This window comes from Babylonia areolata, chromosome 13 (genome assembly GCF_041734735.1).
Source record: "Babylonia areolata isolate BAREFJ2019XMU chromosome 13, ASM4173473v1, whole genome shotgun sequence".
In the NCBI taxonomy this organism is placed as follows: domain Eukaryota; kingdom Metazoa; phylum Mollusca; class Gastropoda; order Neogastropoda; family Buccinidae; genus Babylonia; species Babylonia areolata.
The window spans coordinates 10,949,267-10,967,739 of record NC_134888.1 but is presented as its reverse complement, the minus strand read 5'-3'; the positions used below and the strand labels follow the sequence as shown (position 1 = coordinate 10,967,739).

Here is an 18,473-nt window from a genome sequence, read left to right as displayed (position 1 = left end):
AGGATGTTCAGGAACTACACCAGACTGACCCCAGGAGTCTTCCTCGAGGTCCTGGACCTGATTCGTCCCGCCATCAGCAAGGAAGACACTCGAATGCGAAAAGCCATTGAACCTGGCCTGAAGCTGGCTGTTACACTGAGGTACCTGGCCACTGGGGACAACTACAGGTCCTTGTGCTACGCCTTCAGGATTGGGGTATCTACCATCAGCACCTTCCTACCTGCGGTGTGCAGGGCCATCACGGAGGCCTTCAATGCTGAAGTGTTCCTGGAGGAGTGGACTGAAGACCACTGGAAGACCATCGCCGACAAGTTCTACACCCGCTGGAACATGCCCCACACCATGGGGGCATTGGACGGGAAGCATGTTGCGATCAAGAAGCCACGCAACAGTGGGAGTCTGTATCACAACTACAAGGGCTACTTTTCCATCTCCATGCTTGCCCTGGTGGATGCAGACTACAAGTTCCTGTGGGTGGAGTTTGGGGGATTAGGCCATATGTCCGATGCCCAAATCTTCCTGGAAACCGACCTGCGACAGGACCTTGAGGACGGCACCATCAACCGGCCAGCTCCATGCCCTCTCACTGACGACCCTGAGGACACTACAGATGTGCCCTACTACATCGTCAGTGATGATGCCTTCGCACTCAAGGACTACTGTATGAAGCCCTACTTCAGGCAAAGCATGGCACCCAAGGAGCTCATCTTCAACTACAGGCTGTCACGAGCAAGAAGGGTGGTGGAGAACGCCTTTGGTCTGCTGGCACAACGGTTCCGATTGATGCTCAGCACCTGCCAGCTGACACCTGAAAACGCCAGAGCAGTCATGAAGTGTTGCACCACACTCCACAACCTGCTGCTGGGCCGACTTCCCCCACCTCAAGATGCAGTGGACAGGGAGGATGCCCACATGAATGTGCTGCCTGGTGCCTGGAGAGAACACGTCATCTGGACTGAACAACCGCAGCCACGAGCAGGACGAGCCAACACCGATGGGAAGAAAGTCAGGGAAACGCTGGCTGACTTCTTCGGGAGTCCTGCAGGGATTGTCCCATGGCAGTGGGACAAGGCCAGTGTCCACCAACCACCCGGTGCTGCCAACCCCAACCGCAACCCTGCTGCTGCTGCTTCACCCCAAGCTGAGTCTGCACCGCCGTCTCCAGCTCCCTCCTCTCCACAGTGATATGGCCATGAGTACAACTTCAGATCATTGGCCCTATTCAGGGCCTAAAAAAATTTCAAAGAGATTTATTTCCTGGGTTGTTGCATTTATCCACTTTATCCAAATGACATATTGATAGAGTGAGAGAGAGAGAGAGAGAGGGAGAGTCCAATAGACAGACACACAAACAGACACACAGACACGCAGACAGACATACACATAAACATACACCGAGAAAGATGGGGATACAGACACAAACGGACGTACACACAGAAGGGGGTGAGACGGACAGACACACAGACACACAGAAAGACAGCGTTGTATTATATGACTATGGTATAACCAAATGTATATACAAGGGCACAAACTGTGGCCAAAAATTAAATACTGGTTGTTTCTCACTGATAAGTTTATCTTGAGGTATTGAAATGTATTTTTTTTCTCTCTGTGTTTGTGATATCTCTTTTGTGGCTATCCAAACACACACACACACACACACACACAAAACACATAAAATAAACACCTTTTCCTGGAATTTCAACCCATCTTCACCCCCCCCCCCCAAAAAAAAAAACATAGGTCAATTGTATCATTTTTTTTTTTATTCTGTTTCATTTTATTCCAATAAACAAACAAACATGAAGTGTGGATATTTTTAGGATTGACCTTCTGGGTCTGGGGATGAGACCAGTGTTAGGTTGTGTGCATGTGTGGGGTAGGGCAATGCAACCAAGCTAAGTCTCATGGGAACAATTGTGGCCCTTAAAAGGCCGATCCACCTAGGAATGCGTCTACAGGTCCAAGAAGTCGATGCCCACATCCTGTACTGTCAGCGGAAACATGTTGGAAGGTGCGGGCTGCCTTGGGACCTTAATCGGTGTGGCGGACTTCCTGGGTGACGACCGTCGTTGTTGTGCTGCAGTCATCAACTGACTGTCCAGACTCCCTGCCAGGAACGCCTCCAGACTCTCAGGTGGTGCTGGCATCGTCGATGGCCCTTGCTGGTCCATGGCTGGAGGAGGAGCTGTCGAGTAGGCACTAAGTCCACCTCTGGATCCACCAGCAGCGGGTTGGAACCACGTTGCAGGCGATAGGTCTGCACGGACGGTGGTGGCAACGGGGTCAGGCTTCCGGCCATTCCTCCTCACATGTTTCACCACCACATTCCACACCTCCTCCTGCAGGTCCATCATCTGGGCTGGGGTGAAGTGGTCAACCCGCCAGTGCAGAGTGGTCCAGAACTGCAACTCCGGGTTTGGCCAAGTGCTGCATCATGGAGTCCAGCTGGGAGCACAAGTGGCCGCAACAGGTCGCGGCTGCTGAGTCCCCACTGGCCTTCGTTGTTGAAGGGCCCACACGGTGACGTCTGGAAGCGGAGACTGGAGTGGAGGCTGAGGGGCGTGCACCGTGGATGCCAGCATGTCCAGGCACCATCCAACTTGGAGCAGACTGGTCATGGTCGAATTCAGCCTCAGACTCGGTGAGCTCCACAGGCTCAGCAGTTGGCTTCCTCTTCTTGGGGCCCAGGGTGTCAGATGAAATCTGACTGATGTAGGGCACCACGAACTGCATGTGCGTCCACACATACTCCTGGGCCCGCGGAAGACGAACATCTGGTGATCCACTCTTCGTCTTGGCCTTCTTCGCCCGTCCCAGCAGGGCCCGCATGCAACGGTACCAACTCATGAGGACTGCGACGGGCACTCCCAACTGGTCAGCGAACGCCTTCCATTCCCTGTTCCGCTTGGCTGCATCTTTATAATCAGAGTGACTCCGATTATAAAGGTAGGGCCTCTCCCGCAAAAAATCTATGGCCTCCTGCTTCTGGTCCTCAGTCAGGTGTCCCTCCACTGCCTTCTTGCCTCTCTTGCCCTTCCCCTTGCCTTTGCCCTTGCCAGCACTGGCGGTAGTCTCACAGGCAGGTGGGGTGGATGGGGGCTCCTGCAGTCGCTCATCCTGCTCACGTGCAGCCAGGGGCAGGTCGGAAGCAGCAACATCAGAGTCAGAAGACGACATGTCGAAAAATCAGTGTCGTGGATTCGTGTAGACGCAGCAAGAAGAACGAAAAAAATGACAGTCAGCCAGCTTAAATACATTCACACTGTAACTGATCAAGTTACAACACGCGTCGATGTAACTCACTATAACCGACCCCAACCATGCAAAGAAGGTTGCAATCACTTGCAGTCGGTTAGATGTGTCGGGCCAGACAATTTGCATACCGCACGCAGCGTGCGTGCAAGGCATGTTATTTTGTTTTGACGTCGGAGTTTTTTTCAAACTCGGCTCCGCCTCTATTTTCTGCTCTAACTCACTGGAACCGACGGGGACTAGTGTGAATGCCTTTGTAACCGTTTATAACTTGATCGGGCGATGTAACCTCGAAAAATTTTTATCTCCCGAGTCATATTTTTGGGGGCCATCTAACCACCTATCTAACCAAAAATCGGGTCTTCCCGAAAAATCGTCTAACCGATGGGAACCCACTGCAACCAAAAATTCGTGGTTCCAGTGAGTTAGAGAGCGATGTAACCATTTGGTTAGATCGTGGTTACAGCCTAGTGTGAGTTTCAGTTTCAGTTGCTCAAGGAGGCGTCACTGCGTTCGGACAAACCATATACGCTACACCACATCTGCCAAGCAGATGCCTGACCAGGAGCGTAACCCAACGCGCTTAGTCAGGCCTTGAGAAAAAAAACAAAAACAAAAAAAAACGGGGGAATAAATAATAGATAAGCTTACATAAATAAATAAATAAATGAATAATAATTATAATATAGAAAAAGGTAGTAGTAATAATAATAGTAATACTAATAAAATGATTTTAAAAATAAATAAATAAATAAATAAAGTAAAAAAATGAATAAATAAATAAATAAATGAATAAGACAACAATGGTGATAAATAAGCGAATAAATGTAAAACATGAAGACACATTCACACATACACCCACACATGCACAACAGAAATGCACCAAACATGCAGTTTCACAGATATGAAAGCACAGTCAAATACATATAAACGTACATGAGCTCCAACACACACACACACACACACACACACACACAGACATTACCTTGCACCTCCTCTACCCCCCTCCTCCACACACTCATTTCTAGTCTACGTATCGCAGCTTCCACGGCACACACACACACACACACACACAAACACAAACACACACTCACAGAGATGAACACTTACTTGTACAAGCACACACACATACGCCCATATCTCCCACCCCCATCCCCGCACACATATATACAAAGATATATATATATATATATATACATTCCAATATCCTGTTGCTCCCACAGTGTAGGCATGCATATACTCACATACCTCATCCTCTATCCCACCTCCCCCCGCACTCCCACCTCCTCACACACACACACACACACACACACACACACACACGTACACAGATCTCTCCTGACACTTGTGTACACTTACACTCTCGCGCATTCACAAACGCACTCAAAAGCACAGACCCACACATCCACACAAACACATACACACACGCACAGAGGCTGCCACTGACTGGCCGCAAGAGGGATGGGAAAAGATCTCTGATGTCAAAAACGTGGCGTCTAGTGTGTTGCTCAGTCTATTGTATCTGGAAAGGCCCACAGAGACTCTGTTCCGTTTTGAAGAAATTTGCGCAATGTTGGTTTGGAAATGATGCCGATATTTGTTTGATTTGCAAAGCATCGTGCTCTACCTTTCATGTTAGACTTGCGGCCGCTCCCTCTCTCTGCTTTTATTTCTTTGAGGCGATCGATGGTGTGATGGCCTTGTACCTGTTCTTTTTGGTATTCTTTGATATTTCTGAAGATTTCCGATTTTCCTAGATGTAGGCCGCTCGTTGGTGTTGCGTTACCAGCAAGTCTGTCAGCTCGCTCATTTCCCTTAACACCTGCATGTCCCGGGCAGTATGACCATGTGAGTTTTTTAATCTGAAAGTTGCGCATTGCCTTATGCCACTCTGGGCTTCCCATTCCGTTTTCAATTTTCTGTATGAGGTTCATTGAGTCGGTTAGAATCATGGCATGTTGGTTTCCGGGCGTATGGATGGACGATAGACACTGGAGGGCATGTGTCGCAGCTTCAACTTCCATCGTTAGGCTGGAGGTTGTGACTTTGTAGGCAGCATTCTCTTCCCAAATTGTTTTCCCATTTTGTTTCGCAGTGAATCCCCAACCAGACTGGTCTTTGGTGACTGAGCCATCTGTGTATATGATGATGTCCTCTTCTTTACTGTTTTCTTCTATGAGTAGCTTCACTTCCGCATCAGTTTTGCCCTCTGGCCATTCCCGACAATGTCTTCCTAGAGTGGGTGAAATGACTGTGTTGAATAGATGGTTGAGGTTTTGGGGTTTTTTCTCCCATTCTTTTGTTTCTTTCAGGTCTTGTAATCGGCATACTCGCTGGATTGTGTCTTCTGCTTGTCCCATCCATGATCTTCCTCGTCCTAGACGGCTGCCTTTTGGTTCTTTGACTGCGTCATGCAGTGGGTTTTTGAGGGTTTTCTAATGCTTTGAAGTAGGTCTTGACCTGTTCTAACTTGTTTCTGGCCTGCACTGAAGGAAGGTCAAGCAGGTATCGCATGGTTTCTGTGGGCGTGTCTTTTGTTGTTCCAAGGATCAGCCTCATAGCTTCATTTTGTACTCTTTCTAATTTTAGGAGGTTGCTTTGAGACGGTGTTGTTAGCCCAAGTCCGTAGTCGATCACACTGAGGACGAGTGATTGGTATAGCAGGAAGAGGTGGCGTTGTTCAATTCCTTTGGTTGCCATTGCTTTTAAGACTGAAAGGCCCTTTTTGCATTTGAGAACAGTATTTTCCGTATGTTTTCTGAAGGTCAGCATCCTGTCGAAGTGTATTCCTAGGTAGCGTAGGCATTCAGTTTTCTCAATTTGAATCCCATCGAATGACACAGAAGGTGGTGATTTGCTCGCGGTTTTGTTGTTGAGGGTGCACAGCAACGTTTGGGCTTTCGCTGCATTGATGGAAGATCCTGTGTCTTTGCACCATTGAGCAATATTGTTTAGTTGTTTCTGGACGGCTTTAGTTCTCTCCTGAGCATCTTTCGAAGTTTTGAAGACCAGGCCATCATCCGCAAGGGTAAGCACCCGAGCAATTCCATTGTTGTTTAAGTCTGCAAGGCCCTTCGTGTAGACATTGTAGAGGACAGGAGAGAGCGGAGACCCTTGTGGCAGTCCCATGGATAGTTTAGAAGGTGCAGACATCCAATCTCCGAGGTGTAGGACGACGGTTCTTTCCTGAAGCGCTGCTGCTATTCATCTTGTCAGTGTCAAACTTACTCCATAACTTAGTAGCAGCTCCATGAGGTGCGCAAACTGGACTTTATTGTAGGCATCTTCAAGGTCAATTGCTACTGCTAGTGTTTCTTCTTTTCTTTGAAATCCTTCATACACCTCATATGCAAAAGCAGCTGCATTTTCCCATGTGGACTTGCCTGTTCTGTAACCACCTTGATTTGAAGGGAGAATGTGCCTGTGTTCAAGATCCCTTGCAAGTTTCCTGGCTATCATGCATTCCATGAGCTTTCCAGCAATGTTTTGCATGGTTAGGATCCGGTAGCCGCTTACCTGACGATGGTCCTTTCCTGGTTTTGGTATGGGTTTTAAGAAGCTGTGTGTCCAGTCCTCCGGCACCTGTCCATTGTGGAAACTGTTTTGATATAGATTGAAAAGTTTGCTTCTGTCTTCTTCCGATAGCTCCTTGATGTCTGAGTAGCGAACTTTGTCTGGGCCAGGAGCCGATTCTTTCTTGCATTTAGCTATTGCCTCGTTTAGATCATCCATTGTCAAGTCATCATCTGGTCCAGTCTGCATAAGGGTTTGGTTTAACTCCTCAATATATTTCTTTTTCTCATCTAAGTTTCTTTGATCACTCTGTTGTATGAAACGTTTGAGCAAGGCAGATCCTTTTTCTTCATTTGTCTTAAGCTTGGTTCCGTCAGTGTCTAACATGTCTGGGGTTGTTGTTGTGCACGTTTTTCCTTCCATGCGACGATAAGATTGCCAGAACTCTGTCAATGTTGTCATAACTGAGTGCCTCGCAAAACTGTTTCCACTTGTCATTTTTGGCCTCTTGAGCAATGACTTCAAACTGTTCAGTTTTTTCTTTCATTTTGTGAACGTAGTGTGAACGTAGCATTACTAAACAAACAATTAACTGAACAAAGCAATAACTGAACATACTTATATGAACACAAGTACTGTGTCGAAGATTACATTTTACAAGTCAACACATTCTACACAATAGTACTTACAGCAATACGTAGGGAGATGTCGCTGTTGTGGGAACAACACTGACCACTACACGGCAAGAGAGAAAGAGAGCAGGTGCTGACCGCGGCTGGCTCGGGTGTGAAAGTGACCACTCATCGTCTATTGGAGTTTAACGACCTATTGGCGTCTACACCCTTAAGGTCATACCACTCATCACCCGCTCGGCCAATTTATACAAATTAGGCGAACTACAAAGACAATCACGTGGGCTGCAAACCAGATCGTCACTAATCTGAAGAAATCTGATGAGAACTGTGCTTGTTACAAGGTGTTTAGTGACAGATTTCTAAATGATTCCTGAACCGATTTGCATCGGATAAGTTGCAAAAGAAAGAGTTCAACACCTACTTTATAATGAGTGTAAAATGAAGTGTTGATTATTTAAGATGAATTTATAATCTTAATTTAAGTCACCTGAACAGGGTCAGTTTTAACGAGCTCGTCGCTGAAAATTACAAACTGCGTTAAATCAGTTTAACGTAGGCGAACATAAATGGAATAGAATTAAAGATGGAATTAAGACGATTCTGCCAGTATATAATACTAGTAGTTTACTGATCTGACAAAAGAGTTATTAATTAATTGCGGTGGAACAGAAACACAAGTTTCTTCTCAGCCAATGACGTACCGCGACGCGACACTGGTCGAGCAGGTGGTCTGGTCAGGACAAAATGATGTAAGCGGAGTGACGTCACACAAGTCTGAGCGCTGGTAAGGATGGAAAACGTCGTCTGCTGTAGCTGGTGTGTGAGCAGTTTTTGGAGCAAGCATAGCGTGCTTGGTCACAAATATATATATATATATATATATATATATATATATACTATACATACATACATACATACATTTCTATCTTTCTATCTATATAGATACATTTAGATACATATCTATCTTTCTATCTATATAGATACATTTAGATAGATAGATATATTAGAGAGAGAGGGGGAGAGAGAAGAGAGAGATGTATGTATGTATGTATGTATGTATTATATATATAAACATATATACGCACATCATACATAATCTCTCTCTGTGTGTGTTTAGATGACACATAACCACACACACACACACACACACACACACACACCACACACACACCACGCACACACACAACCCCACTGACAAAACACACCCCTGTCTGTCTCCCCTCCCCCTCCCTCCCCACACAGATAAGCACTCCCCAAAATGTGTCAGTGTGCTTGTGTATATGTTTGTGCTGTGAATGGGTGTCATTTCAACAGTATTAGTTTTTATGCTACTTTATAAAACAAGTTATTTTATTAGAAAATTATTTAGCTCTCCTCTCTCTCTCTCTCTCCTCTCTCTCCTCTCTCTCTCTCTCTCTCTCTCCTCTCTCTTTGTCCTCTATATCTCTCCTTCGCAATCATCGAATGACAGTATTGGATCTTATCACAAAAGTTGCTCAATGAATTGTAATCGTAATTCTCAGGATACACACATAAATGTATATGGTAAGTCAATGTTAAACATGTGCACTGCCTAGGTTTGACAATATTAAATGGAATGTGTAACGGTGACCAGGAAGGTCACTATACATATACAGGCGAAAATGGAAGCAGTGTCAATGATTATTTTCTTTTGTCAAATGACTTTTATGAAACTTGTTTATGATGTTGTGAATTATGTGTTGCTGATCGAACTGACTCTGATCATTTTCCTCTTGAGTGTCGTATTTCTTTTTCAAATAATAACCTAGTTAAAAGTAATGATTGTGATACCATACAGGTGATAGAAAAATTTGAGTGGAATGAACAGTTTAGGCAGGAATTCCATAGTAAATTGACAGAGAAAGAAATTAATGATAAACTGAAAATGGCTTTGGATCTCATTGATGTGAATAAAATGACGCTTTAAAATTGTTCAATGAATGTATTCGAGAATGTGCAACTTGTATGAAGAAAACTTTTAGTGTGGGACATAATAAACAGCAAGAGGGATGGTTTCGATGAGGAATGTAAATGTCAAAGGAGAAAAGTTCGCAGGTTACTTAGAAGGTTTCGTAGAACTTCAGATAAGGATGATAATACTGTGTATGTAAGAGCTAGAAAAAGGAATATAAAAATCTATGTGAGAATAAGAGAAAACAGCATAACAAAAGCTTACTAGCCAATTTGATAGCATCTGTTAAAGATCAAAAAGAATTCTAGGGAATGTATGGAAAAAAAATTTCGTCCAAAAAGAGGCAGCCAAGGAATGACATATCTGCAGATTGTTGGTTTTAAACATTTTAAAGCCTTGTTAGATAAGATTTTGATTGTATTATCAGTGATCATAGCTTACCTGAAGTGGAAAACGAGTTTATGAATCGCCCAATATCTAAAGAAGAAATTTTAATTGCACTTAAAAAACTAAAGAATCGAAAAGCTGCAGGTCCTGATGGGATAATTGGAGAATTTTTGAAATCACCATGTGATCAGTTAATACTTTTTTTGACAACTTTCTTTAATGCTTTATTCGATAGGGGTATTTTTCCTGAAAATTGGTGTGAGCAAAATTTTTCACTCTACAAGAAAAGTATAAATAACACTAATAAATATAGAGGATTTCATTATTGATATCCCGAAAATTTTGCAATTAAAAATTATGGTTCAGGAGAAATAGAATATAACAAATAAAAGGGGAAAACCAAGGGGGTTTTAAAAGGGTATCCCCAATTGTTTTTTTTTTTCTTTGGCTTTTTCCCCCCTTTTCCTTTTTAAAATTTTTGGCTTTATTAATTTAGAAATTTTTTTTTTTTTAAAAAAAAAATTAAAAAAATTTTTAAAAAAGGAAAAAAAAAGTTTTTGTTAAAAAAATTGAATAAAGTTGAAAACAAGAGAGGGTTTTGGAAAATTTTTTTTTTATAAAAATTCCCGGGGAAAGAAAATGTTTTTTTGTCCCATTTTTTTTTTAAAAGAAGGGTTTAAAATAAAAGGGGGAAATTTTTCTTTTGACACAAAAAATTTTAAAAAATTTTTTTTAATTCCCCAAATTTTTGTTTCAGAAATTTTGGGGTTTTTAAAAAAATTGAAAAAAAAATTGATAAAATTAATAAATTTTTTGTAAAAAAATTTTTTTTTTTTAAAATTTTTTTTGGAGCGGGGGGGGGTTTTGGGGGGAAAAAAAGTTGTAATTTTAAAAATTTGGAAACCCTTTTTTAAAATTTTTTTATTTTTTTTGGGGATCTTTAACAGGCAAAAATTTTTAATTATTTGAAAAAAAATTTTTTTTAAAACAATTAATTCTTATTTTTTTTAAATTTTTTTTTTAAAAAAGCCCCCCGTAAAAATTGGAGAAAAATTTTTTTAAAATCCAGTAATTTAGTCCCTTTTTTTATTTCTAAAAAGTTTTTTTTTTAAATAAAAAATTTTTTTTAATTTAGAAAAAAACCCCCAATTTAAAATTTTCCGTTAATGGTTTGGAAAGGGTTTTTTCAAAAAGAATAAAAAATGCCCGAAATTTTTTTTGTTTTTGTTTTAGATGAAAAAGAAGGAAAAAAAAGGGTTTTTTTTGGTGGTTTTTTGGGGGTTTGGGGAAAAGGGGGTTGTTGGGGGGGGGAAAATTTTGGGGTTTTGGGGGGGTGGTGGAAAATTTTTTCTTTTTTGGGGTTTGGGTTTTAAAATTTTTTTAAAATTTGTGAAAACTTGTTTGGAAGAATTGGGTTTTTTTAAAAAATTGTTTGGATTTTGAAAAATAGCCCTTGGGGGAAAAAGTTTTGGGGGGTTTTTTTTTGGGGGGGGTTGGATGGGGGTTTTTTTTTTGGGTTTGGGGGGGGTTTTTTTTTTTTTGGTTTTTTGTTTTTTGGGGTTTTTTTTAAAATTTGGTTTGGGGGGGGGGGGGTTTTTTTTTTTGTTGGGAAAAAAAAATTTTTTTAATAATTTTGTTTTGGGGAAAATTTTTGAAAGTTGGAATTTTTTTTATTTGTTTTTTTTTGGGGATGGTTTTGTAATTTGTTGTTTTGTTTTTTTTCCTTTTTTTTTTTTTTTGTTTGGGGGGGTGTTTGGAAATTGTTTTAGGTGGGTCGTTTTGTTTTTTTTGTACGTTTTTTGGGGGGGGGGGTGGGTGGGGGGGGCCCCCCCCCAAAAAAACCCCTTTTTTTTTTTTGGGTTAGGTGTGTTTTTTTTTAAAAAAGGGGTGATTGGGGGATTTTTTTTTTTCCCCCCCAAAAAATCCCCCCCAAAAAAGGCCTTTTTTTTGGGTTTTTGGGGGTTTTTTTTAAGGGGAGGAAATAAAAAGGGGTTTTTTGGGAAAATTTTTTCATTTTTTTTTTTATTTGGGGGGAAACCCCCCAAAAAAATTTGATTTTTTTTTGGGGGTTTGATTTTTTTTAAAATTTTAAATTTTATTTTTTTTTTATTTATTTGTTTTGGGGTTTTTAAAATTTTTTTTTTTTGGGTTTTGGGGGTTTTGTTTCGGGGGGGAATGTAGAAAATTTTTTTTGATTGGGGGGGAAAGGGGTGGGGTTTTTTTTTGGGGGGTGGGGGTGGTTGGGGGTTTTTTTTTTTGGGGTTTGTGGGTGTTGGGGTTTTTTTTTAGGGGGGGGGGGTTTTGGGAAAATTTTGGGGGGGAAAAAAGGGGGGGGGTTTTAGTATGCGCGGGAAGTACAAGCCCAAAAAACTTATTGCCTCCACATAATTATTCATATTGTATACTGTATTACATTGCAGAGAGACAGAGAGGAGGGGTGACGGCACACACACAACACACACACTCACACACACACCTACACATACTATCTATCTATTTATCTATCTATGTGTGTATAGATAGATAGATAGATTATTAATTATATATACCAACAACCAGTAGACTTGGCATGTCTTTTTATATAACACACACACACACACACACACCACACACACCACACACACACACAGAGTTTTACCTGTCGGGGTATTTACCACAGTGTTTTTTACATGAAGCAGAGCCAAAATACCAAGAGAGTTTGTTCCTGTGTGTATATATATGTATATACTATAATTATGTTCATACAATGCATAATATGAAATTTGCAATCACCCACATTAGAAACTATAGATCAGATGCATTTTATTGTGCTTGAATTCTCTCTCTCTCTCTCTCTCGAATATATATATCTATATATATATATATATATATATATTATATTATAGAGTGTTACGGTCATAAACTTTAAAGTTGGCCTTTTCTTAACAGATACAAGTGGCATAGGAAATGAACTTAACAGGATGGCAGGTATGAATACGACCCTTATTAAAGTCATGATTGATATGGTAAGGTGAAATGGTCAAGGTCACTACTTGGCAAAATAGAAAAATGAAGATAGAGACCGTGATATGAATTCGCTTTTAATCAACCTTGGTCTTGTGACTGGTTATGGGTGCAGCATAATCCCTTAAAATTTCAAAATCAGCTTGAGGTTAAGGATCATACGATATTAATAGGAAACCATTTCTGCATGCAAGAGAGAGAAGGTCTTTTATAGATATTCTTCAGCAAACATGGTACAATGATTAGTCATGGTGACTGAAAAAGAAGCAAAGTCCAAAGATCAAGGTCACAACAATGCCTATTGGGAAAAAGGATAATAGAACTTTGTTTCTTCCCTCCAGTTTTCATTGGTACACCATGTCGTTTGCTTTGGCCAGAACATCAAATGCAATGCAAATTCAGAATTCTAAGGTCAAGGTCACATCAATGAGTCTTTTTGCCAGATTATCCCTTCCGCATTTTTTTCTCTCTCCGTAATTCCTGTGTTTGATTAAGTGCATATCACAGGTGAATCTTGAAGGCCTTGCCTCTCTTGTTTTTTGTTGTTGTTTTTTTTCCCGCCTGCAGTTTTTTTATTTGTTTTCCTATCGAAGTGGATTTTTCTACAGAATTTTGGCCAGGGACAACCATTATGTTGTCGTGGGATCTTTTACGTGCGCTAGGAACATGCTGCACACTGGACCTCGGTTTAACGTCTCATTGGAATGACTAGCGCCCAGACCACCACTCTAGGTCTAGTGAGGGGGACAAAATACTGACGACTGTGCTGGGATTCGAACCAGTGCTTCCTGGGCGGACGCATTACCTCTGGGGCATCACTCTAGGCCCTTTCATGGTTTTTAAAGAACGATATAAAGCATGATGATCGGTTCATGTGTATGTACAAAGCAAGTCAGCATGTTTGGGTTGTGTTCACTGGTATGTGTGTCTGCGTGCGCTTGCTTGCATGTGTGTGGTGTGTGCATGTGTGTGTGTGTGTGTGTGTGTGTGGTGTGTTGTGGGGTGGTTTGGTGCGTGGGGAGGAGAGGTAAACTGTAACGTTTGTCTCATGATATCACCTACCAGAAAGAATACGAAACAGAGCAAAAGCAACAATTTTGCAATAAAAACTCTGAGCCAGATACCACAGAACCGGAATCCACAAAACAAAATGATCATCCTCAGTGAGGATGGAAAGGGGTAACAGGAGTAAGGGGGTGGGGGTATGGGGAGAGGGGAGGGGTGGAGGGTCGACATTGACAGACCATTGAGGTTTTGGATTCTAAACGTCGGAGGCCAAATGGTTTAGAGATGACAAGCGCGGATCTTTTGTTATTGAATACCATTTGCCTTGCGGTTGGGTTTTTTTTTCCAACGTCGTGTCGTTATCTAAACACACAATGCGCATACGCGTAATTTTAAACCTAACCAATCCATTGGTTTAATTCAAGTCTTTTGGGTACATTAAAGAGAATTGTCGTGATCATTAGGTGAACGGAAACTCGTATGTTTCTTTCCTATGATTTACATTATTCTATTTTAGAACCATGGACTGAAACAACACGAACACTATGGACACAAGCACATTAAGCATGAACACACTGAACAGGAAAACGAACACACTGAACATCGTCACATGAGTTGCATGAAGAGTCAGGTAATGTTGGAAGGATGGGGGACACAGTTCTCGGAGAGCACCCATGTTGCTGTCTTTATGGGGTCAAATTTCACCTTACCTGCCCCCTACCCCTTATCATCATCATCATCATCAACAACATAATTATTATTATTATTGTTATTAGCATCATTATTGTTGTTAAGTAAAGCACATTTATAATCGCGTTCCCGAAAACCATGTAAACGTTATGCTTGCACTTGTTTTCTTTCGCAGTTTTTCAGTGCGAACTAAACAAGATCACTTTTGCAGTAACTTGTGCAGTCAGTTTCATTTTCGCGACATGACAGATTTGCACTCTGTGGAGTGCTGGGATTGTGGTAACGCGTCCGCATTGGTAGCGAGAGAATCTGAGCGCACTGGTTCGATTCCCACAGTTGCCAGTGTTTTCACCCCCTCCACAGACAATAAGTGGTGGTCTGACCAGCTGCCGTAGCGAAGTGGTTAGCGTCGCGGACTGACGGCTGGGAGGACGCGGGTCGAATCCAAGCGGAGGTGGGTTTTTCGGTCCGTGGCCGGCTCCTACCCAGAGTTGAGTGTGCTGTGGGCTGATGGGGAGACTGGGACCACACAGTCGAGTGCCATCCACTTCAAGGATACGTCTTTGGGTGTGTTGCTCTAATTACTTGACCAACACTGCAAAGTGTCTGTATCTCTCGGGCCGGGTTAACGCCGGGATATCCTTATGACATGAAGCGTAGAGTACAGCCTTGTCACGCAGTCCCAAACTAAAATGGACCCCCATGGCAACATCGTCATCGTCATCGTCATCCTCCTCCTCCATCATCATCAATATAGACAAAACAGTCTCAAAGTCTGTGGCCTTTCATGCCCTGCTCTCATGGTTACCTCAGTTTCGATACCCCTCCACTTCTGTGCTTGGAGTGAGTCCTGTCAATGTCTTCAGTCTCGGCAGATTCATGGGGGGCTGTTTGAGGGGACGTGGTGGCGGTCTCCACTCTGGGAGGGACGCTCACTAAGTCTGGCTCCGCGACTAAGCCATTATTGTCGTTAATAGGGGGGCTTAGTAGGTGGTGTCCTAAGTACGTGAAATCCGTACAGGCACCACTGAACACCGCCGAAGTGACTCAGCAGCAGTGCAGGGTCTCCTCTGGTGTGTGGCCTCCTGGCGACCTAACATCGATGCTTCCCTGCGGACTGCCGACGCTGGAACTGTGACGGACGAACCCCGGGCGTTGCCGTGTATCGGGGAATCTAAATGAGCCGAGTCGGTGCAGATGATGGGGCAGCAAAAAAAAAAGAAAAAAAAAAAGGTGGTGGTCTGGACGCTAGTCATTCGGATGAGACGATAAACCGAGGTCCTGTGTGCAGCATGCACTTAGCGCACGTAAAGAACCAACAGCAACAAAATGGGTGTCCCTCGCAAAATTATGTAGAAAAATCCACTTCGATAGGAAAACAAACAAAATTGCAGGCAGAAAAAAAATAAATAAATAAAAGGCGCTCTCTGTGTATCGACGCGCTCTCCCTGGCTCCCCAGTCCGAATTTCACAGAGAAATCTGTTGTGACAAAAGAGTAATACAGCACAATACAATATAGTACAATACAATACAACCCAATCCATTTCATGATATATCCCGACGCCATTCAGCCCCGAGAGAAACAGACTTCCGTAGTGTTGATCATGAAAGTTGAGCAACTGCCTCAGTTTGGGTGACGCTCAGTTGTGTGGTCCAATTATTGCCATTCTAGTGCATAGGACATTCAGCTCTGAATTGGAGCCGGCCATGAGACCAAAATTTCCATGAGTAAATGCTTCTGATGAAGTTCGAATCCATGTCTGTTCATATAACGCTGGTCACTTCGTCGCGGCGGCCGGTCGATTTTTAATATTTGGTTTACGAGGATTGAAAATGAAAGCAAAAATAACCCTGGTAATTGTTCATACTTCTCGCGAGCATTGTAAATAAATACTACTTCTGATATTTATTGCGATCCTTTTTTTTTAAGCTTGTCAGTGTTGACTTGTTCAAATGTATAGCAATTAGCATTTTGCCAACAAACGTTTTCAGTTCAGCTTTAACATAATGAATTAATTATATTTTTTGTACAGTTTATGCAAGATATCTTACGTTATTTGTTCATGTTGTTGCGTCGTGTGATTCCAGGGTTTGCTGCAGTGGGTGGGTATCATCTTGTTCTGCGTGATGCTGGATAAGGACAGGTACGACCTGCACTGGGCACCCTACCTCAACTGTACCGGGGGAACTCTCTACGTCTTCTTCGGGGTTGGTGGCTACCTCAGCTGGCGGAACCGCACAGTCGACGACTTTGAAGACGACAGGAGCGAATTCGAAAAGGAGTTTTCGGATATCAAGACAAGCAGACCGTTTTTGGACAGATCGACCCTACGAACTTTCGCTAAAGCTTCGTCAGAGGCACAAGTCTGAATGACGCTCATCTCAGCGTGCGTTGTATTCTTGTGTTTGATAAATGGTGCAACACATGTCAGATTGCTTCAAAAAACCAAATATTTCGACAAGTTGGAAAGGTTGGATTCCCTCTTCAAAAACGAAAGTCGTCAGTATTTGGAAGGAAAATGTTTTATTGTGACACAATAGCACTGGAATGGATGGTGTTAAAAGACGTTAGTTTTATCATTTTGTCAGCCATGGAGACATCAACCAACGACCCCAGACTGGCCAACACTGCTGGCTGTTGCTCATACTTCTCAATTCATTGAAGCTCTGAGAGACTTTATTGACACATTTTTTCCGATGGGACTGTGTTCACTTTTTGTTAGATATTCTGAAATAGCTCCGTGCATTCTTTGTAGTTTGGCTTCAAGACCTTCCGTCCAAGAGGGCGGTGTGCATGATCGAAAAAAACTTGTACCCTCAACTTTACTTTTAACACAAACCTTGACTCGAAAAACTGTTTTTTGTAGTTCATCTGACAATTGTGATAAGTATAGACACATACCGCAAATAACGATGCCCGTTACCACTGTTGCAATTTTTGTTAAGCCAAACACACAAAGCAAGAGCTCGAAATCAGCAAGTTTGGATTATATTGATTTTCATTGATTTGCATAATATATTCACGAAGGATCACAAATGTATTGTTTTGAGGACCAGGTTCTTGTAATGCTACTTTCTGTTAAAAGTGAATTTTTATGAGAATTTATGATAATGGATCTTTTGTTTAAAGCAAATATTCGTATACATTAACAGGGCGTCAAGTCTTGCCAGGCTAACCTGCTTTCTCAGGACTGTTTCTTTACGTGTTGTGTACAGATCTAATTGTCACTGGGTACTGAGGCACCATTGAACATACGAAGTGTTTGTGAGTCAGCTTGCAACGATGCTCGTAGAGACAGTCACGGGATTCTGTATGGAGCATGGGAAAATATAAACAAAAGCAATACAACATTATATATGGAAAATGATTGTTTTCTTCGTTTTTCACAATCATTTGTTATTCTAACTGTATGAATGACTGCATGGTATGACCGTGGTGAGCGCAGATAGGCATTGTGTTAAACATTGTGAGACCCTGGCATAGTTGTTATACTTTAGAATGGTCATTTGTTTCGGAAACAGATGATGTTGTGTTGTCTTTGGATTAAGGAGTAATCAGAGGTAAAATCCTTGTGTCATCGTCAGTCATGCCGTCACGCCCTGCCATAATTGCGTATTGCGTATTCTCTACGTGGCTTTAACATAATACGAGTGTGGTATTTGTGCGCCACTGAGGTAGCACATGGCCATGCGATTGGTTAGCACTGGGAAAGACGTGAAAATGGTGCGACGTATTGGCATTGTGACGGAACCTTTCCCGTACGTCGTGGGTGTGAAATCACCCAGACAAGTGTTTTTGCTCTGTAACTCAAGTAATATTGAAGCCACTTCCACATAATTTCATGACTTTGTCCATAATATAGTTTACTACATATCCACTGAACATTATTTTCTTTTATACATAAACAAAGAAGTTATTAATCAATTAATGTCCCAGTACGTAGTGGGTGTGACGACACCCATACTCCCAAAGAATAAATCTTGCACGCCGTACGTCGTGGGTGTGGAGCCACCCATGCAAAGCTTGCGCGCCACGCGTTGTCGACGTGAC

General features: G+C 42.3%; 1 protein-coding gene across 2 annotated transcripts in view; it reads left to right on the top strand.

Moving 5' to 3' along the window:
• The window catches only part of LOC143289052 (uncharacterized), a 294,182-nt gene extending 276,124 nt beyond the window's left edge, over positions 1-18,058 (top strand). For both annotated transcript variants that reach the window (XM_076597861.1, XM_076597862.1), the window contains exon 4: positions 16,511-18,058. In XM_076597861.1, the coding sequence (XP_076453976.1) occupies positions 16,511-16,560 (50 nt within the window). In that variant the 3' untranslated portion in view covers positions 16,561-18,058. The remainder of the gene's footprint in view (positions 1-16,510) is intronic.
• Positions 18,059-18,473: the final 415 nt, after the last annotated feature.